Source organism: Ursus arctos, unplaced genomic scaffold (assembly GCF_023065955.2).
Source record: "Ursus arctos isolate Adak ecotype North America unplaced genomic scaffold, UrsArc2.0 scaffold_18, whole genome shotgun sequence".
NCBI classification, from domain to species: domain Eukaryota; kingdom Metazoa; phylum Chordata; class Mammalia; order Carnivora; family Ursidae; genus Ursus; species Ursus arctos.
This window is the reverse complement of record NW_026622852.1, coordinates 58,426,680-58,448,776: the sequence shown is the minus strand read 5'-3', so window position 1 is coordinate 58,448,776 and position 22,097 is coordinate 58,426,680. Positions and strand designations below refer to the sequence as shown.

The window sequence follows — 22,097 nt, the reverse complement described above, 5'->3', positions numbered from 1 at the left end:
AAGCCAGATTACAGACTGGAGAGTCAAGCCCCTAGGATCAGTCCAATTGGCTACGAAGGACACTGAGCCCCACAGCGGCAGCGGGTCTCACAGAAGCCACACAGCTGCCCCACTGTAAGCAAGACACGCGGTTCGCGGAGGCCGCCCCCGGGCCCATTACTCCAGCTGTTCCCAGGAAACTGCGAAGAGCAAGCCCACGGTCCCCACCCGACTGGCCACGGGGACGAAGGGCAGGGCCCACTACCAAGGCCCCACAGTCACCCTGGGAGAGCCTGGCTAGGCTTGAGGCCACCTGGACGGGGACAGAGACTTGGCCAGGTGTCGACCCGCTAACGAGCGACGTGAGCCGGCCGAGTGTGAAGGGCTGACCCAGGCTGACATCCTCTCTCCGCCTGCGTCCGCGTGCAGCTGATCAAACAAGACCCTCACCGGGCCCTCACCGCCAGCACAGAGAACACTGGGAAAGCGGCAGCTTTTGGCCCCAAACAGAGGAGACAGAGCAGCAGCTGAGAAGAAAGAAGCCGGGGACCCGGGTGGACCACAAGGAGATGGTCTGCCTCCCCCAGGTTAAAGGTTACACAGAGCTGCCGGGGGTGGAAAGTCACCGCAGGAAAGGCGCCCAACGCGACGCGGCTCCAGGACAAAATGCTGAAGATGAGCCGGGCAAACGGAGGGGCCGAGGGAGGGGCCGCCGCAGGCGTGCACACACTCAGGAATCAAGGAGATCCGTCAGGACCGCTCCCACGACTTCACGGCACGGCACTGCCCAGCGGGACACGCAGCCATTCCCACGTTCACAGCCAGCCCTCCGGCCCGCCGCCCTCCAGAGAAGCGGCCAGGCCAGCGCGGCCCGCTCCAGCCTCCCGCCGCCGCTCCTCCCGCAGACGGTGCGCTCTGGGCGCGTGGGTGCTCTCACCCTGGGCCGTGGGGGGACCCGCTGTCCACCTTCCCCGCCCTCCCATCCCTCTCCTGCCTACCTGAGGAACAGTTCGGGGAAACGGGCCACTATGCATTTAGAGACGCACAGAAACCTTTAATGAAATAAAACTCTTTCCGGAATCAGATCCAAGATAAACCCCTGACTGTCTCCCAAGAGTCACCGAGTACTGGCGTTGGTGGGCCGCGTAGAGGCTGAGTCTGACCCTGCATGGGGCCTGGATCCCCCACGCATCAGGGACCTGCATCCTGACAGCCACACGAGGGCCGTGGCTCCATCACTCCCACTCACAACCACTGTTAGCCCCCCCCCAGGAGTCCCTGTCTGCCCCCCACACTCTCCAAGCAGAGTGGCCAGGCAGCCCCAGGGGACAGCACTCCTCGGACAGGCTCACACCCAGAGCCTTCTCTTCCCTCACTCGAAGCCATCTCTGGCTGCAAAGACCCGCTCCTTAGAGCATGACATGAGTTCGTTAGGCTCTCCCTGGCTTGTCTGGATGGGGATCGTTAATTTACATCAACCTGTAAACACACGCCCCGTTCAGCAGCCATGGTGGGCAGCCACGGTCAGCAGCCACGGTCACGTGGAAACACACTAGTTCCACCCACTAGAACTGCCCCCAGAGTCTCGGGGGCCGGACACCCACCAGGCCATTCCCCCAACCCTGAACCCAGGCCATTTCTGGAGGAACAAGGTCACCCCAAGAAAATGAGGCCCACCAATCACATTGTCTTCTCCACGCTCGCTCCCCAAGGGCCTAGGAAGTTGCCTCAGTTAAAAATATTTGTTAAACTAAGTTAAGATGCTTGGGACAGAGGCCAGAGGCCAGGCAGTAGGACACAGAGTGCCCGCTGGCTCAGCTCCCGCCCCGGGGAAGGGGATCCAGCCTTGAAAACAGTCGCCCTTCAATGGCAGGGGAGCAGCCAGGATTCAGACCTCCAGCCTGGCACTGGGGGCAGAGCAGGCCTGCCGCAGACTCCCGTCCCCATGTGACCCGGCTGCTGTCACTGAGCCCCAAAACTCACCCTTCTTCCAGGCTTTCCTGCAGGACCAGGCGGGCCCTGCACACCACGGGGTCCCTGTCCGGAATCAGAGAAGGCAAAGGGTCAGGCTGGGTCTGTGTTTTTCAGAGGCAAAAGCAAAGCCTTGTTCCCGTGCTCATCAACCCAGCCGGTGGTGGCTCTGGGCAGCAGGGGGCAGGGCACAGACCTGCGGCCCTGAGTGAGGGCCCGACAGGGCCTGGCCAGCTTGCCCCCTGCATGGAACGGCTCTTTCTGCTCCAGTCCCAGCTGTGCGCAAAGCCGCAACAATTCCCACCGGCTCCGTGAAGACATGCAGCATGCGGCCCCCCATTCCGGTGGTGACCACCTCCAACACACAGGAGGTGCCCCTGCGAGCAGCAAGAGCGAGGTGCCTACGTACCTGAGGCCCCATGTCTCCCGGCTCGCCCTTCAGACCTCCGCTCCCTGGAGGGCCCTAGGGAGACACAGTCTGGGTTAAGCAATGCTCATCAGACCCCAGGGAAGGGGCCGTCCCATGGGGCGGGGCTCCCGCTGAGAAGGAGCAGAGCCCTCAGCCCACGGAGCCCAGCCTGCCTGCCTTGGACAGAGCCCGAGGCACAAGCACTTCCCGGTTACTGGATGTCTTCCTAGTTTTGAACAAAATTCTGCACAGCGGAGCGTACGGTACAGGAGCCATGAAGCCCACGCCGTGTTTGTTTCGCTCTCCAGGATGAGTGTGACTGGGGTCTCTCACAGCCCGCAGCTCAGGGCAACGCGTGGGGATGCTCGGGGCCCACGACAAGGCAGGAGCCACAGATGGACGGGGGCAGCCCTGAGCCAGCGCTGACGGGGAAGGTGCTGAAGACAGACCCGGGGCAGAGAGCCAAGTCCGCCCCTCCCAGGGAACGGGGCTGGCGGGTGTTTAAATCCTCCGTCTCCTTGCAAACAGCAAAGGCCACCCGCACTCTGTGGGGATCCTGTTTGCCGGCCCTGAGTGTGCTTGGGTATACACCACGCACGGCTTGTGCAGCTGGGAGGGGAGCGCTAGAAATCCTGGGTCTGCCCCCACTCAAGTGCTCTTGACTTTGGGAACGTGATTGTAAAGAATAAAGACAGCCAGAAAGAAAAGCTCCCTGGGTCTTGAGGCAAAATCACAGCCCGAGCAGGTGTGGCAGGCCTCCCAGCCCCCGGTCACCACAGCCCCCCACCCCCCACCCCCGCCCAGGGCCCCCGTACCCCCTGGGGTGCCGCTGATATATTAGCGGTTGATGAGAGCTCAAAGCGTGCTCTCTCTGGGTGAGCTGGGAACCGAAAGGGACTGCCGAAGGACGCCCCAGCCCTCACCATGCTCCCCCGTTCTCCCCCACCAAGGACTCACCATGGGGCCGGGTCTCCCGGTAAGACCCATTGGGCCAGCCGGCCCCCGCAAAGCCAGCTGCAAGAGAACACAGGGCAGGCTGAGGAACAGCCGGGCTACGGTCCCAGCAAGGGAGGCTCCACCAGGCAGGAAAGGCCCGACGGGGCCAAGGACAGGGGCCTCTGCAGGACGCAGTCAGACGGAGCTCCAGAAACCCCGTACCACGGCTCCTCTGGGGCCTCCGAGCCCACCATGAATGGAACGGAGGAGGCAGAGGGGGGCCTGGTGGGGGGGAAGGCCCCCTCTGTGGGGATGGGTTAGCTGCTTCTTTCTCCCCAGCCAGCGCCCGTACCCCGCAACGGGAAGGCCTGCCCCAGCCCTTCACCCCGGGAATGAGCCTGAAACACGGCTTCCCCATCTGGGCTCGGGTGGGCGTGAGCTGCCCTTGCACACGTGTTCACCATCAGCATCGCGTTCCCCCCCAGAGACGCTTCCAGCACCTCCAGCAGCTGGGGAGAGATTTGGGGGCCCTCCGTGGGGTGGAATAAATAGCTCCGGAAAGAAGGACCTGTTGAAGACCTCGCGGGACGCCTGCCCAGGGCGCCCCTGCCCACCCCCGTCCCACGCCCTTCCGCTGTCACCCACCCTGCCCCGCCCCGAGCATGGCTCCCACCTGCCACAGCCCAGCTCAGCCCCTTTCCTAAAGGATCTCTTCCACTCCTGTTCCGTGACTCGGTTTCCCGCCCCCTGGCCCCGCCCCGTCCCCTGCGCGATGCCATTTTCATTTTGGAAAATTTTGTTTGCGTTATAAAATCTTGTAAGCCCATCACCCATTTGGCTTCAATTAAAGCTCTGCGATTAAAAGGCCAGCCAGGCAGGCCCCGCCAGTAAATCTAGCCACAGGCCACGGGGTTTGTCACGCACCGCGTCTCATCACGCGGACAATTTATTCCAGAGCAGCAATTCGATACTCAAGCCGTCCCGTAATTATCCATGCGTTCTGATCATTAACATCACCTCCGCTGCGCCAGAGCCACATGAATATTGTCCAAACAAGGGATTATTTAGAGCTTCCTGAGATGCCCCATTAGAGGAGACACTCCACTGAAGGATCACCCAGCCCACCCGCCCCACAGGACCGGGGGCTGCTCTTGTCACCTGCCATCAGCAATCGGGAGTGTCATCAATTAAAACCTCGGTTCACTAACCCGCTGATTTGCAGACTGGAGCCATCCGGAAGCAAAGGCTCCTCAGGACCCCCAGGCCGGGCAAGGGGCTTTGGGACCCATGGGCACTCTCCTAGAGGCTCTATCTCAGCCCCGCCCCACTGCAGGGATGGGGGACAGCCATCTGTCCACCTTCCAGGTCTGTCCATCCCCGGAGCCCAGCGGGGGACAGCAGATGGCCCTGCACGTCTGTATCCAGGAACCTGGACCCTTGGCATGGACGAGGAAGCCCTGAGACCCCTCCTGCCCCTTTCCCAGGGTTGGCCCGGGCCCCCAGCTAGACACGGACAGGTGCACGTCCCCAGAGTGTCCTGATCGCCCAGGAGGCAAGCCCCCCCAACACCGCCCCTGCACCAGGGACGCAAGTGCCACTTACCCGGGCCTGCTGCAGAATGGCCTGAGCCTGGGACTCCTGAGCTGACACCATGGGGCCTTTGGAGCCGGCGTCACCACCTCCTCCGAAGCGGAACTGTGGGTGTAAGACGGGGGTCACCCGGGGCGCACTGGATGCAGATGCCACCCGGGACTCCAGGGCCTCTCAGGTGACAGCAGGGCCTTGGGGGATCTGGTTGGGCAGTGTCTGGCACCAGACCTCTCCCGGGACATGCTGTCCCAGCTCCACCTGCCAGCTTCAGCCCTGGGGCCAGCTGGAGACCTGGCCCAGGTCTGGGAAGAACTTTCTGGCTTCTGCAGCGCCTCACCCTGATACCCCACAGCCCCTACCTATTGCAAGAAAAGGCCAAGGGCCCCGTGCAAATGCCTGCAGTGGGGAGGCTTAGCCAGGAAGCTCCTGGGTCCACACGGAGTCTCCCTGAGCTGTGCCCAGCCTCCCGGGCAGCACCAGGCCACCAGTCCAAAGCCTGATGTCCAGGCCAGCATGCCACACACTTGCCCTCCTGGTCCTGGGCTCCCAGGGAAGGAGATGGCACCACAAGGTCAAGGGCAGGTCAGGCACAAGGAGTGACCAGCTGGCCGCACGCCCACGTGGGAGATCCCAGCGGAGATGGACAGGCGCCACTGAGCTTTCTTGCACTGAGCCAAACTCCCTGCCCCTTGCATGGGCCAGCCCTGGACGCCAGCAGAGAACTGGAGGCCTCGACCACCTGGGTCCACTCTGCGCGTTGGCAGAAACGCCCTCAGAGGACCCTATTTCTACGAGATGGTTGGCCCACATCGGAGTGACTCTGGCCAGGGGTGGATCCTCAGACACCGAGCCCAGGGCACCCTCTCCACCGCATTGAGAGCCCTGAGCCCACCCCCACCGGCCGCCCACCCCCACAAATAAGGATACTCACAGGCAGCATGAGCATGGTTCCAGGAGGGCCAGGCAGCCCATCAGCTCCGGGAAGGCCTGGGCGTCCAGGGGGACCCTGTGGATAGACAGCCCAAGACAGCTGGGTCAGAATGCAAAAGGGATGGAGCAGGGCTGTGTCCAGATGAGGAGGTCAGAGCCGCAGCCCGAGAGGAAATGCATAGGGCAAGCACAGAGCGGCAAGACCCCATGGCATGGAATGTTCCAGAAGCCAAGTGCAGGGAAGGGAGGGGTATTGACTGTGGGCTGAGGGTGAGGAAATACTTTTGGGGAGAGGGATGAGAAGGGAGGGGGCTCTGGGCCGGACCCAGAGCTATTTGCAGGGGCAGAGAGGTGGGAGACTGTGATCCAGGGACAGAGATGACACTCTGGGAGGTGGCCAGCGGACTGAACCAGGGCCTCCACCATCCAGGAATGAACCCTCCAGGCCTGCACACCAGCAGGCGGGGCCACCCCCAAGAGACCAAGGCCCATGTCCTCCAGCCACCAGGGCGCTGCCCCTCGTGACCTGGTCCCCACCGACTCTGCGTGTGGTTGCTCGGACGGAAGGCGGTCAAAGCGTCCGCTTGATGGGACAGACGCAAGGGACGTCCACGGGACACAGACCCCTCTCGAGCAAGAGCCCGTGTGCACAGAGCCGACCCCGTGGCCTCCACAGATGCCGTTAACCTGGCCCTAAGGCAGGTCCCAGCAGACACCCTGTACACATTCTCTAGGTGGACCCTGGCCCTTCAGGACTCGACAAACGTAAAACGAGTAAGACAGTGTATCTTCCAAAAAACATGTGTGATCAGCCCAGCTTCCTCACTAATCCTAGCGGACTCCCACCCGGCCTGAGGCACAGGAAGCTCGTTTCGCGTCCAGAAGGAGGTTTGACCCCCTCTTCCTGACGGAAAGGGACCCCCATCGGCCACACCCCAAGTTCTGCACCAAGCACGGCTGCACGCAGACAACAGCGTTCACACCACAGGAGCGCAATGCTCCAGGCGGGCCGGAGACATCAACGCCCAGGTCCGGCCAAGAGGACGGAGAACCCACGGCTCTCCAGGACCCATCCCGAAGGACACAGAACCCACACTTGCTTCTCTTCTTCTCTGGTTCTTTTACCATCGACGTGGTCCCTGCTCTCGTGAGCTGCTGTGGAACCAGACTTCTACGAAGCGGGAAGGGAAAGCTCCCTCTCCCCCCGCAGGAGTAGCCAGGCTGGAAGTCTGCGCACACAGGGCCGGCCGGCTGCACACCCACGGGTCTGCGGGGTGCGCGTGGGGCTCGGAGGTGCTTCTCCATGAGGTCGCCCCCAACAACACCGCCGGGCAACCTGCTCTTCCTCTTCTCTGGGCACCGCGACCTACTCTTGAGCTTAGTGGCCGTAGAGCTGCCCACGCGTGATGGGCTCCTCGTTGACTCCGCCCGTCTTCTAAGGGCACGCGCTGTGGCGGTGGGTGTGTGGGCGGCTTTCTCAGGGAAGGTCCTGGAAGCAGAACCTCTGGGTCAAAGGTCTGCTAGCAGACGTGGCCGAACGGTCCTTGTCTGACACTTCTGAAAAAATCCTCAGAAGACAAGAAGTGTGTTTAAAAAAGAAACAATCGAGAACAGGTGTGGCCACCCGGGGTCTCCTCTTGGAAATCTGGGGTGCTGCTTGCTGTGGAGCCTTGCACCTTGGAGTTGGTCCCAGGTCAAACCCCAATTTAGGATGTAGGGTCCATGTCTCTCAGGGACCAGACGCTGTCCCCATGGTGTCTCTGTGGTGTGTGTGCCCCTCAGTGGTGCTGGAAGCTGGGGACAGGCTCAAGCCCCTCATCCGCTCTCCGCTCCCAAAGACTCTCCCGCCACGTCCTCCCTCCCTGCTCTTCCTGAGCCACGGTGCTGGAACCGCAGCCTCACTCAGGCTGGGAAGGCCCTAGAACCAGATGATGGAGGCGGGAGGTGACGGGTAACGCCCTGTTCCCGTGAATCCTCCTGGAGCTTTACAATGTGGTGTGGGTCCCACGGAGCCACTAACCCACGGCGGCTTGCAAAACGGTCGGCAAACCACCAAGTGCCAAGGTCTGTAAGGTAGCGCCTGTCCCCAAGCTGGAGGGCGGGGTACCTCCAAGCCGGCTCCCCACTGACGGCTGTTCTTTAGAGCACGGCTTACCAACCATGTAAGGCACTGAAAATGTATTTAAGCAAAATCCCATGGGAAAGCCCAACCCTTGAAACAGAACGAAGTGGAGGGTGGGCAGGGGCTGAGACCCTCCCAGATGGGAGACGGGGCTGGCGAGGCGGCAGGGCAGCCACGTGCTTACTGCAGGGCTGCTTGAGCTCAAGAGGCAGTGACGGACGGAGGGCTGTGGGCCTCCCTTGCCGCTCCCTCCCTGGAGGGTACCAAATGCATCGGATTCTGCAGGGAGGGAGGCGCCCCTGTGGGAAAGGGTCTCCGTCTTGGACATGAAGTGTCTTGATAGGAACATGCATGTTGAATTGGGCTTGCGGGGAGTACTCAGCCCCACGTGGGTGCTGGCAGCTCTCTTGGGACACCTGGCTCTCTCGTCCTCGGTTTCCTTCTGAGCCCCAGAGGAAGGAGTGGGAGCCTCCCCACCTGCATGCCAGGAGAGCTGGGCCAGATCAAGCCCGGGCTTGCCTCGCCTCCCCGTGTGGCTTTCACCATGTCCCCCCACTCCTGCATGCCTCGCCCCCCCCATCTGTCACTAAGGGAAGGCAGATGGCTGAGGTCCCTTCTCTACTAGGACTCCAAGGGCAAGAAAGGCTGGGAGGAGCTGGCAGCCGTCCAGTTAGGAAGCCAGGCTCAGCCAGTCAAGGTTAGATAAGAACTAATTAGTAATTGGGGCGCCTGGTGGCTAAGTCGGTTAAGCGACCGACTCTTGGTTTTGGCCCAGGTCATGCTCTCAGGGTCCTGAGATTGAGCCCCTCGTTGGGCTCTGTGCTCAATGCGGCGTCTGCTTGGGATTCTCCCTCTCCCTCTGCCCCTCCCTCTTGTGCATGCGCTCTCTCTCTCTCTCAAATAAACATTTTTAAAAACTACTTAATAATTAGTAATAGGAAAGGCTAGAGAATCCCAGGATGGTGGAATTGGGCTGGGGAAAGGGCAGGATCCTTCCAGATCACCCACTGAAAACCTCTCACGTACAGACAGGCAAATGAGGCCAAGCAGGTGAAGGGGATCAGAATGTGCCACCCCAAAATATGCCACTTCGCTGTAAGGACTATTTTGAACTGAAGACAACTGAGAATCAACAAAAGTCCTCTGCCGTCCCCTCCCCTGCCTAAAAGAAGAGCGTAAGCTTCCCTTGGGGAAGATGGCCTGAATTATCCCCCAGCCCCATCTGCATCAGGACGAGGAGAACAACCCCTATCACTGGAGACCAGGAGCCAGCACGGAGAGAAGTCTGCATAAGCAAACCTTACTAAGTGACCCTTACCTTCCATTAGTCCCCCCATAGCTTTGCTAGTCACTTCTCTGCAAGGCGTCGCCCTTGGATGAAGCAGTACATGAGCACTCACGCCTAGCTGCTTCTCTGAGTTTTCACGGCCTGTCTTTGATGCCCCTAGGTACATAGAACTTACAATATTAATAAAAGTGTGTGCCTTTTCTCCTATTAACACACACGCCTGGCAGTTTAATTTGCATGCCCCAGTCACAAAACCTAAGAGGATGGAGAAAAATGTTTCCATTCCCTACAAAGGGATTCTGAGGTCTCCCTACTGGCAGGTGGCAGTAGGATCCTGCCTGTGCATCCAGGGTTCTTTGTCAGCTAAACAGGAGACACTCAGGAGAGCGGGGCATTGAGAGGATGCTGAACTGTGAGCAGAGACAACTCCTTGGACAATGGTGGCTTAAGCAGGGCTTGGGGGGTGGGTAGTGCTCAGCTCCTGGAATCAGCTCCCACTTCCCCACTTGGAAAGGCACTGGGGAGGCCAGTGGGCTGCAGGTTTCCCTACAACTCCGGGGACAGTATACTTTATAGGCATGTGTGTCTCTGCTAACCCCATGCCCACCCCCCAGGCTCCTGGATCCTGGCTTGAATTTAAGGGACACTAGCTGCTTAAGCCAACGATATTCCACTGTCAGGGGCCTTGGGTCCTCCAACAGAGCTGCCAGGTCCGGCTGCAGTGCACAAGGCCCCAGCTGGCCACCCACCACTGGCCCTGAGCCAGGCTCAGCCCAAAGGTAGGGGCCAAGTGGGGAGGAGTCAAGCCTCAGTGACGGACAGTGCCCAGCACTGTGTGATGTGTGAATGGTGGGCAGAGGGATGGACACTCACAGCAATACTGAGATTGACCGAGGTCCATCCATACCGTGCACACTGTGGATAGTGTCCTCTCCTGCATCTAAGGGAGAAGACGGCAGCTGCCACACCATGTGGTCCTCCCGCGCTGACATCTGGACTTGGTCACGCTCGTGGGTCCCTCTCCTGAGGCTCTGGGGGGGCACCTGGCGGTCTCCCCATCTCGCACAGATCTTTGGGCACTGGGTCTCCAGAGCAAGTTGGGGTAGAGACGGCAGAACTCAGCAGTCTGGGCCTGGAGCCGGGGGCAGAGCAGCGGCCCTCACATCTGGAGTCATGGCCACGTGACAGTGGGGAGGGGCCAGGTGTGTAAGACCATCCCTGTCTGCGGAGAAAGACCCCCTCCTCTGGGCCCCCAGGGCCACCAGCGGTAGAGAACCAGCATGGCAGGGAATCTTATTCACTGCCCATCTGATGGGTCCTCAGAGGTGACCCAGCCACAGAAGGAGCACCCCCTCCTGCGGCAGCTGCTACCCTCCATCCCCACAGTCTAAAGGTCCCCCTCAGTGCTCCCCTGCCTGGTGGGTGGGGCACCCCGCCACACGGCCCCAGCACCGCTCCAAAGCCCCGAGCCTGGCTGCCCGCCGTGCTGCCTCAGAAGCAGGCCCTCGCCGCCTCTCCACGTGACCCGACCCAGCCACGTCCCTATCCACATACCCACCAACCCTTTGTGTCCATACTCTGCGGGCAGCGGGCCAGGCCCTGGGGATAAACGCCCATTAGGACACACACACACACACACACACACACACACACACACACGCTCCTCGCGTCTGCTGTCAACGCCATGCGATGACAGCTCCTAATCTGACGGTGCTCAGGCGGGTACTCATGAGACCGGCGGGAGAGACCAACACCACCAAGAACAGCCAGGCGGACAGAACCCCAAGGCTGCAGTACCCTGAAGCTCCACTAGGTGTCAGAGAGAAATTGTGGCGTCCAGGCTCAGTCCTCATCTCTCAGCAGCAATCCCAGGCGGGTCCCTCTGACCCCTGGGACACGTCCCTTTGACAGAGGGAACCCGGGATTAGTCGCTTTGACCATGGAAACCAGGAAGGGTCCCTTTGACCTGGGGACCTGGGACAGGTCCCTTTGGTGGTGAGGGGACCCCAAGATGGGTCCTTTTGACCCGGGGGGCACATCCCTTTAATCTGGGGACCTCAGACCTGTGTTGCGGGGAGAGTCCAGGGTGAGTCCCTTTGACCGTGAACCTGGGATGGGTCCCCGTGACCAGGAGGGACACCAGGATGGCTCCCTGTGACTCAGAGCAAGCCCTCCCGTTCTGCTACTTGATTTCCAACACAGAAGATGGAGGGAGGGGAAATCGAGGCCCAGGAAGCTCCCACACTGAGGAGGGTCAACGCAGATCCTAGTCCCGCGGCCGCGGACAGCCCTGTTGTCCCTACTCGGCCAGCACAGCCTGCAGGGCCCTCTGTGAGCCGAGCTCACCAGCCTCTGTGGGAGCCTGGCAGACGCCACCTGCCCCCTGCTCAGGGCCACGAGGGAGTGCAGCTCCCCAAACACCCACACAGACCCAACAAGGAGCTGGCGTGAGAGGTGACAGGGCCGGGCAGTGTGGAGACGGAAGCTGACGTGCCGGCCGCCATCCACACGTGCGAGGACGCCGGCCACAGAGTGGAAAGACACACGGACAAGCCCAACAAGCTGAGCGCCAAGCCATCCCTTACCCTTTCTCCAGGGTCACCCACTTGGCCAGTGGGGCCCATCGTTCCCGGAGGTCCTGGGAGACCCTGGAATTAAAAGTAAAATCAGGACAGAGTTCAAAGATGCAGCCACAGGGCTACACCCCGTTCCCACCTTGCTTCAGGAGAGGGTGGAGGCGGGTCGGGGCAGCGCTGGGATGCGGTGGCGGGGGGGGGGGGTCTGCAAAGGGCAGTGAGTGCCCCCCTCTTTTCCATCCCCGACCCCCAAGCACCTCCCACAGGCCTGGGAAATGAAACACAACACTCACTGCGGGGCCTTCAGGGCCCGGCGGCCCCTCCATGAGCATGCCCTGGAAAAGACAGGAGACAGTGTCTGAGACGCCAGGACCCCATCCGTCCTGAGATCCCAGCACAGGCCTGGACTCCCGGCAGACCCTGCTGGTGAGGATGACCCCGTGAGGACCACAGACTCAGGCCTCAGCGAGTGTGCCCACCAGCAGCCCAGGGCAAGGGGAAGACGCCCCCGAGTCCACGGGACACTCGGCCGCCTCCTTCACAAGCCCTCCGCCCTGCCACTGGCCCTCCCAGTCTTCACCCACAAGTGGGGACAAGAACTCCTGCCCCCCACCCCAGCAGCCTGGACCCCAGAGAGCCCGTGTGGGTAGCAGAGGGGTCAAGAGACACAGCTCCTGGCTGGGGGGTGCCTCCACTCCCAGGCATCCACTTCCAGCCCCTCCCCAGAGCAGGACCCTCCTCTCTCCCGTGCAGTCAACACTGGGGCCAGGGGTTTGCTGGCTGAGAACACAGCAGGGACGGCATCGGGGGTCCTAGGGCCGGCTAGGTTCTGCCTGGCCTGGCTGAGTAGGCTTCAGCCACACTCGGGGCCAGCGGAGCAGACACAGTGATGCCCCTCTCCCCACTGATTCTAGAGACTGCTGGGACAGGGCTCACGGGGCCAGATGTCCCTGGCCACGGGGACAGACCTGCTGCTCCCTCTTCCCCCAAACCAGAGAAAGCAGATTGCTTCCCTCCAGGGATGGCGTGCACCACTGTGCCCAGACATTCCTTCCGAAGTGAACGGTGCTCTTGAGAAACATGAGGTGGCCTCCCAGGGGGAACAGGGGAACGCCCCGCTGAGGCTGGAAGACCCGCACTGGTGAGGGGCACCAGGCCGCTGGGCCCTCCGACCCCCAGCGTCCCCACCAGGGCCCCCGGTCACTGCGAAGTGTTTACACAGATGTGCACTCAGAGTGGTATTTGTACTCAAGACGCGCACACACAGCTCGTCCAAACAGCCTGCGCGTTTCCTCCTCGGACAAAGGCAGCTGGGGGCTCAGCAGCAAAGCTGGAAGCAAGCAAGAGGCCTCTGGCCGCGGCGGGGCCCCGGGGCCTGCAGCTGTCCTCCCAGACACACTGGCCGTTGTTCTCAGGGAGCTGGGGCGATGCCGGCCACAGGTTTCCCGGGAGGCCGGGCCCAAGCCGTCCAGGGTGGCCTGGGAAGGAGGCCGGACGCCGGGAGGAAGGGACCCAGCCCAGGGAGGCCTGAACCGGCCCAGGCAGAGCTGTCGTCGGAGCCGGATCCATGGCCATGACCGAGGAGCGAGAAAAGCTCCGTGGACGAGGGAGAGTGGTGGTCCTCCTGCAGGGTGCTAGCCGGGTCTATACCCCAGCAGCGTGCAGACGCCAGTCTCAGAACTCAGCAGGGAAGGTAACTGTGACTGACGGTCTGGGCCTTGGCCCGGCTGCAAACAGCTCTCAACGCAGGCGCGTCTACCCGTTAAAGAGCGCCACAGCGGAGCGGAGCGACGGTGATTCCCGGGCCTCCCGGGGACGGCCACCGGGACACCACGAGACATGGAGTCTGGGGATCCGTCCCTCAGGACACCCATAAACCCGAATCCCCTCTGCGGAGAGGCCTGCTGCCCTTTCAAGGAGCCACTGACCCTGCTGACAAACGACAGGAGGTGCGGCTGGGAGGCCAGAGGGAGCAGATTCCAAGGGCTCCACGGACAGGAGTCCCTCTCCCCCGAGGGCGGTGCTGGAGCAGGGTGGGGGCGGAGGAAGCAGCGGCCACCCCGCCCTCTGCGGTCAGCGGTCAGCTGCGAGACCCACGCCGGCCGGCTCCCAGGACTCGGCCATCTGTTTATGGAGCTAAGACTTCGAGGGCATCTCCGGGTTGAGAAATTCCAACTGTTTACATGGCGTCCCCAGGGGCCCGGTGAGGGCCCAGCGGACATGGGGAATGGGCTGGGGATGGGGCGGGACTGAACGCCGGAGCCAGAGGAGGGAGCCCTCCCCTCGCTGCATCCAGATGCCTCGGTTTCCCTCTGAGATGAGGTGACCTTGTGTAGACATGCTGTCTGTGCTGGACCGGCTCCCCTTCCCCTGCCCCTCCTCTGCCCACCCCCATCAGAGCAGCCTGGCAGCCAGGGTGCCACAGCTCTCCTCCGGGGGGCTTGTCTGGCAGCTGCGAGTGGACGGGAAGTGCGCCCAGATGGTGCCAGCCTAGCCCCTCCCCGGCACCTCCCTGCCCTGGGGCCCCACATTCTTCCCAGGCAAGATGCCCTGCCACCAAAGCCATACAGACCCCACAAAAGGCACCCCAAGTCAAGAGCAGGTCCATCTGGGGACCGGAGTGTCTGGGGAAATGTGTGGTCCGTGAGCCCAGCCAGGCTCAGGCCCAGGAGAAGCAACACCAGGATGGCCCACCTCTGGCCAGGGCCCCCCTGTAGCAACGGCAACACACCCGCTGTCCTTCCGGGGCGCCCCCACCCTAACTGCTGGCTGCACCGCGCTTCCCCCCAGCTCACCCTTCCCCTGCGTCTGGACTTAGAGTCAGGGTTTCTCATGTTGCTGAGCAAGGGGTCACCCGATGCCGGCCCCACCCCCCTTGGCACCTCTGCACCCTTCCCCTCTACCCCATCCTCCACTCTCAGTCAAGCCGTCCTCCTTGGACCCTCAGGAAGTACTGGAAAGAGATGTTCTCAGCCTGAGAAAAGGATGTGTGTCCAGAGGCCACAGCCCCGTGAGGCTGACAGGTCCCACCCCCGGACAGGCCCGGAGGGAAAACCACAAGGGGCCGCCTTCACCATTATCCAGATGCTTCCACGGGCCGGGCATGGGGCCAAGCCGGGAGGGCCCTGCTGAAACTCTGCCCACTGGGCGTTCTACCCAGAGATGGGCCACGTCCCGTCTGCCCTGGCCACGGGGCTTTGGGCCTCTCTGGGGGAGACTAGCAGTTGAGGTTCTGAAAGCACCTTCCCAGGTCCACGGGAGGATGGAGGCTACAAAATCCCCCACCCCAGGAATCCAAGGTCATAAGGCCTTGGGAACCCCGACGTCCTATCCCCAGCTGAGCACCAGGAACCACTCTTGGCCCAGCTCCGCCTTGTGACCAGCCACGGGGCAGGACACTGGCCTCCTCCCTCCGGCGCTTGGACGACGTGGCAGGTTGGGCCGCGGCCAGCCCTTCCCCGCCGTCGTGTCCACAGCCACTGCCCGGCCCACAGCGCCGCGCCACCAACCGCAGCTGCAGGGCCCGCCCCGCCCGCCTGGTCAGGGCCTGACCTCGGCAGCTCTCAGGCCACGGGGTGGATCCTGGCGCTCCCAGCCGGGCTCCCCAGGGGCAGAGGACATGGCAGCAGGGAGCGGCCCCTGCACCCCAGCCATGAGCCTCCCCCACCCCTGCTCCATCAGTAGCCATTGTGTCCGCTCCCCGTGGCCCCACACACAACAGAGTGAGTTCCTCAAGTTCTCTGGCCACGGCTGCACGGACAGCCCACCATGCTTTCCCAGTTTCCACACTTACCCCACACGGTGGCCACGCCGGCCTGGGTGCAGCAGAGTTAAACCCCCCACGCTGCCCAGCCCAGATCTGAGGTGCCCCGCGAACCCTCTGAGCCCTCCAGAGGGGCTCCGCTCCTTCTCACAAGCTCCACGTGTCTCATGCCGGTGACCACGGCCACGCACAATGAGGAGCTCAGACTGCAAACGCACAGCGCAGTGTTCTCACCAGCGGGAATCCCAGGCAGAATCCCAACCTCAGTCAAGGTCTGGAACATTCCCCCCGCCTGAGCCCCTTTTCTCAAGCCTCGGCAACAAGCGGCGTGTGGCATCCGTGAGGGGCCCCGTAGTTCGGGCATCGACCTGCATCACCCACCGCCCCGCCCTCTTCAGGAGGGGATAAGAGAGCACTCTTACCGGTTCGATGATGGCGGGCTCACCCTTTTGACCCTTCTCTCCTCGTGGTCCTTCAATCTGGGTTCACAAAACACAGGCGGACAGAGAATGAGCAGAGAAGGGCAAGGAAGGTGGCATCTCATGGCCCCGTGGCTCACCAAGCAGGGGCCGCTCACTGCCGGCCCTGCCCGGGCCCCAATGGTGCAGGCGGAAGGAGCCCCCACAGCCCTCACCCCTTCGTAGATGGTGTCCTGGTTGGCTGGCATGCCCGGCCCTATCTCCGACGGGGAGGCGGTGGGGTCGTAGTAGGGGTCGTAGTAGGTCTCGTCCAGGTTCCGGATGGTTTCTTCTGTAAACTCCCCTTCCAAGTCATCCTCCGGAGATGGAGCCGGCTGGGAGGGAGGGGGCAGCAGGGATCACCGGAGGACCGCGGAACTGGACAGAGACCCCCTCCCTGCCCAGCCCCACACCCTGGGGATGCCAAGGACGGGGCCTCCCAGGAGCCCAGTGGAACTCGCTGGGACAGCTCCCGGGCCCCAGTGGCTTCTTCACGCATCTTCCCTCTTGCCACAGGGAGACTTCACCCCAAACCCCGCAGGACCCCATAGAAGCTGGGGCTGCACAGGGACCGGCACGCTGCGGCGAAGTCAGTACCGTCGGGGGCTCCAGCCCAGGGCCTCGCCATCTTGGGGTAACAAGCGCCCAATCCCATCCAGCCAACAGAGGAAAGGTTTGGACCCATCAGAACCAGGTGTCTGCTCTGTACCATCAAGAATCCGGCATCATGTGATGCCTACTTTTAAGCATTTGCTGCGTTCAATGTGCGGTGCTAAACTCCTCTCTCATCTGAAAACTTTCCAACAACCCCTAGAGGCGGACCTGTGAGTGTCACCTTGGGAATGACAACTGAGACCCAGAGGGGACGAAACTCTCCAAGGTCAGTGGATGAGGCTTCGAGCCAGGTCTGCCTACCAGGAAAGCCCACGGCCGTACCCAGCTGGCCCCATGCCTCCTCTGCTGGTCCAGATCCCCCGCTCGTGCACCCGTCCTGCCTGGGCCCCTCAGGCCACAGAAAGGGACACTACACACAGGCACGTCCTCATCCGTCCCCACCCAAACCCCAAGAGATGGGAGGGAGGGGCTCATTCCAACCCTCTCGCAGGTGAGATGGGCTCACTGAGTCGGGGACCCCCAAACCTGCTCAGCGCCCCTGGGGGCCGGGGTCTGCTGGGCTGGGGAGCAGGGAACCAGCCCAGGACCCCCGAGGTCAGAGCAAAGAGGGAGCCCTGAGCACTCCCCCCGCCCCTGCCCCCTCCCCGGTGCCAGGCCCATGCAGAAGAGAAGCAATTACATTGGAGGAGTTGGCGGTGCCAACCGTGCTGGTGGGGACCTCGGCCCCTGCACCGTGGTCGGGGGACTGGTCGGGGTTCTCGAAGCCCTCGTTGTAGTTCATGTCATCGTAAGGGGAGGGCGTGTAGTAGTCCTCGCTGGGCATGTAGTCATAGTCCCCGATGCCGGGGTCCTCCTCCTTCCCGGCCCCCTCGCTGGTGTCTGGCACGGGAGGGGTTGCTGTGGTGGGCGGGGTCTGCTCCTGAGAGCGGGGAACAGAGCGGGAGTCAGGGAGGTCTGGAGAGGACCCCCAGCACGGCCCTGTGGCCAGCCAACAGCCCTGTGGACTCCGTCCATGCCGGGAGGCAGCCAGCCCCGGGGAGAGCTCTCCGTGGCCTAAAACCCCCGATCCTACTCAGAAAGGGCATACTGTATCTCCAGGTTGAAAAGGAAAAGATCTCAGACGCAGAGCCACACGCTCCCCTTCACACCTAGGTCTGCTGGCGGTCTGGCCGGTGCACAGCCGGCTGCCCCGCCTCCCCCTCCCCGGGGCATGAAGCACAGACGGTCACCCAGCCCCCGGGCATTGGTTCCCTGCCGAGCTCCACTCAGCCCCTCCTGGCCTCCACACCAGCCACAGCGTCCTCCCCACCAGCAGCCCACCCGCACGGACCTCGGCAATCTCTGTGGTCTCTCTAGCAGCTTCCACGGGCTTCTTGGTGGGGGTGGGCTCTTTGCCTGGGTCTTCCGTGTCCTCGTAGTAGGGGTACTCGTAGTAGTAGGTATCACCTTCTCCTTCTCCTTCGGGGTACTGAAAGCAGATCGGGGCCACGTGAGGAAGGCAGGACCCCACGAGGAGCCAAGCTGCTCTCCTCCCCATCCAGGTGCAGCCAGGAAGAGTGGACACCAGAGAGTCGTGGCTCCGAACAGGCCTCCACCCGCTCCAGCTCCTTGGGCAGCTGAGGCAACCCCATGAGAAGCACGAGGGAGGGAATGGGGGGCCCAGGGCCCCTTCAAAGAAAGTTGAGTCCTAAAAGGTGCAGACGTTCTGATCCTTTAGAACCAAGGGCCAGGAGAGCGGCCAAGCTGTGGGGTCCTGTGGCCGTGCTGCTGTCCCTCAGAATCGCCTGACCCTCACTGAAGTCACAAACACCCCTAAAACGGGGGCAGGGGCCTGGCCAGGAAGCCTTGGCTGCAGGGACCCAGCCCGGGCTTGTAAGCCCTGCCTGGGCCATGGGACCCTAGCTTTACGAGGGCCACCCTTCCTTTTCTGACCAGTCATGACAGAAGGAGGCCAGGAGGACCAATCACAGCAGGCTGAACATGACAGAAGACGTGCGTCCCCTGCAACGGAGGTAGGAGAGGACCTTCACTTGGGAATGGTGGAGAGAACTATAAGCCCGCTGAACCAAGGTGCTGCTGGGTGTGGGGCGGAGGGTGAGGAGGATGAACCTCAAATTCTTGCCCAGGAGGTTTATTTTAAGTGGGGGTCCTGTGGCTTTGGTGTCCCTCCACCCCTGCCTGCCTGCCTGACCTGCCCCCTCCCAAGGCGTCTGCCTACAAGCTCACCACGAGCCCAGGGGACTGACTCACGTATTCGTCTGGGTTCGGATCCTGTGACTGGGGCTTGTCGGGGACGGCGGTGTCACAGTCAGGGCTGTAGTGCTCGCAGTAATCGTAAGCTGCCCGGTGGTCCGAAACGAAGAGCAGCTGCTGGATATCACCCTGGAAAAGGACAAAAGTGCTTGAATAAGTGGCACACAGAGGACCGACGTGGAGATCCAGGAGGCTAGTAGTAAGTCTGGGGAGGAGTTTGTCCTCAGGACCAGTCTTCCACTCAGGGAGCTGCCACCTCTAATCACCACTCAAGCTAGGATGGCCTGATCCTTCCAACCATCCACCCACCCATCCACCCAACCATCCACCCATCTACCCATCTATCCACCCAACCATCCACCCATCTACCCATCTACCCATCCATCCATCCATCCATCCATCCATCCATCCATCCATCCATCCATCCATCCACTCGTCTACCCACCCATCTACCCACCCATCCACCCAAACATCCACCCATCCAACGAACCAACCACCCAACCATCCACCCATCTACCCATCTACCCATCTATCCATCCATCCATCCATCCATCCATCCATCCATCCATCATCCATCCATCCACTTGTCTACCCACCCATCTACCCACCCATCCACCCAACCATCCACCCATCTACCCATCTATCCACCCAACCATCCACCCATCTACCCATCTACCCATCCATCCATCCATCCATCCATCATCCATCCATCCACTTGTCTACCCACCCATCTACCCACCCATCCACCCAACCATCCACCCATCTACCCATCTATCCACCCAACCATCCACCCATCTACCCATCTACCCATCCATCCATCCATCTATCCATCCATCCATCATCCATCCATCCACTTGTCTACCCACCCATCTACCCACCCATCCACCCAACCATCCACCCATCCACCCATCTATCCATCCACCCATCTACCCATCTATCCATCCATCCATCCACTTGTCTACCCACCCATCTACCCACCCATCCACTCAACCATCCACCCATCCACCCATCTATCCATCCACCCATCTACCCATTTATCCATCTATCCATCCACTCGTCTACCCACCTATCCACCCACCCACCCATCTACTGTCCACCCATCCACCCACCCACCCATCCATTCATCAGACACCTGTTGGGCACCTGCCAGGTGCCAGCCAAGTGTTCAGAGATTCTTGTGAACCGTGGGTGACAAATGCAAGCTGTGAACTCCACCCTAAACTGTGAGGGCTTGGAGGTATGCTGCATCCTTCCCTGTCGCCCCCAACCATGGGGTGGGGTGGGATTTATTTTTAAAGAGGAAAAAACCAGATAACCCAGAAATTCCAATCCTATAAGTTAAGAGAGGTAAACAATTCACTCAAGAAAGAATTGCAGTAGGTATTCAAAGAGGTCTAAGGACAGCCTTGCTCACAGCCGCATTATTCACAACAGCCGAGAGGCGAGAACAGCCCAGATGTCCAGCAACGCATGACTAGATAAGCAAATTGTGGTCTATCCATACATTGGAACATTATTCGGCCATGAGAGGGAAAGAAGTACGGACACAAGCTACCACCTGGATGAGCTCACGCTGGCAACCACTGAACATTTTCGTTCACGCCGTGGCAGCCAGCAGCCCCACCATGTCAGATAGGAAAAGTGTGCAATGATTCTATTTCGTATTGCTCTCCTCAAGATGTGTCAATAGCAGACAAACAAAAGGGAACAAGAACCACAGGTCTCACAAATGTTACGGAACATTTGACATCTCCCTGGCAGAGGGTCTTAGGGCCCGAATCAGATGGATATAAACTGACTGATATCATAATGATTTTATTAATGATCCACATTTAGATAGTGTTTACTATAGGTCAGGTACTGGACAAAGCAACTGCATGGTGTCACTCCCTCTGTGCCCACAAGAACTCTATGAATTCTGTCCTATTAATTCCCATCTGAGGCTGAGAAAACTGAAGCCCTGAGGTCACCTGTCTGGCATCTATGGTCACACAGCAGGTGAGATGGGGCCAGCTCAACACAGCTGGCACAGTGTCCATCACTACACAACACGCTGGGCTCAAGGAGACAAAGGAATATGGATGGACAGGACCAGTGTTCAAACTGTGTCATTAGAGATGGGGCCCAAGAAAGGATAATTGGGTCTGTGCAGGTGTTGAGGTCCTTGGCCCAGAGCCCATTCTGCCACATGCATATCCATCTATCCATCATCCATCTCTAACCATCTATCCATCCACCATCCATCCACCATCCATCCATCCACCATCCATCCATCCACCATCCATCCATCATCCACCTATCATCTATCCACCACCCATCCAACCATCCACTCACTCATCCAACCATCCATCCATCCACAAGACATCTGTCCATCCACCATCCATCATTCACTCACCATCTATCTACCATCTACCCATCCATCTATTCATCCAATAGCAATTATTGAGCACCTACTAAGTCCCTGCATCAACACAGAGATGCAGCCATGGCCCAGAACCACTGCCTGGCAGTGTCCACAATCTCCCTAACACTTGGCACTTGCCTTGTGTCCCCTGGGTAAGATCACATGCGTACCCATACCATGTATTCATCTGGTTGTCACTGATGCCCCTTGAGTCCCACTGTCCCTTTCTGTCTAGAGACCTGAGGCCACCCCTGCTCCTGCACACCCACTCCCCCATGGTCCAACAAAAGGCATGTTCTGCTCCTGAAGACAAAGCCATGAGTGAAGCAAGAGAACATGGTAGCCGTGAGCTTGACCCAAAGGAGGTGGTGCTCATCCTGCACATCAGCACCACAGGCCCGAGCAAGGAAGCCACGCCCTCCTTGCCCTTCGTTTGGTAAAGGTGTGTGAGCCCCTTCCCTGTGCTGGACCCTGACAAAGCTGGAGATGGAAAGCTGGGAGGACGTGCCACTCAAAGGCACTAAGCGTGGACCCCAGATGGCCTCCCGGGGTCTGGGAAGCAAAGTGCCAGCACCGTGCACTGGTCTGAGGGACAGGCTCCATGGCCCTTCCCTGGCTTCCCAAAGCTTCTGTGTGAAAACTGGCCCAGAGATGGGGTGAAGTGGGGTGACTCAGTGGCAGAACTGGGTGACAGTCTTAGAGTCCAGAAAAGGCCCATCCCACCTGATCCCTGAGACATGGGTCCAAATTATAGGGCCCACCAACTTGGATTTGAAGACCCTGAAGATGAGTGAGGAGCTCAG

General features: G+C 60.8%; 1 protein-coding gene across 2 annotated transcripts in view; it reads right to left on the bottom strand.

The window, feature by feature from the left end:
• The window catches only part of COL5A1 (collagen type V alpha 1 chain), a 158,797-nt gene that overhangs the window by 72,095 nt on the left and 64,605 nt on the right, over positions 1–22,097 (bottom strand). For both annotated transcript variants that reach the window (XM_048223084.2, XM_048223085.2), the window contains exons 5-16: positions 18,888–19,019; positions 17,968–18,105; positions 17,317–17,556; positions 16,199–16,357; positions 15,987–16,043; positions 12,095–12,136; positions 11,811–11,873; positions 5,817–5,891; positions 4,898–4,990; positions 3,317–3,373; positions 2,360–2,413; positions 1,963–2,016 (exon numbers count right to left, since the gene is read on the bottom strand). In XM_048223084.2, coding sequence (XP_048079041.2) covers positions 1,963–2,016; positions 2,360–2,413; positions 3,317–3,373; positions 4,898–4,990; positions 5,817–5,891; positions 11,811–11,873; positions 12,095–12,136; positions 15,987–16,043; positions 16,199–16,357; positions 17,317–17,556; positions 17,968–18,105; positions 18,888–19,019 — 1,164 coding nt within the window. The remainder of the gene's footprint in view (positions 1–1,962; positions 2,017–2,359; positions 2,414–3,316; positions 3,374–4,897; positions 4,991–5,816; positions 5,892–11,810; positions 11,874–12,094; positions 12,137–15,986; positions 16,044–16,198; positions 16,358–17,316; positions 17,557–17,967; positions 18,106–18,887; positions 19,020–22,097) is intronic.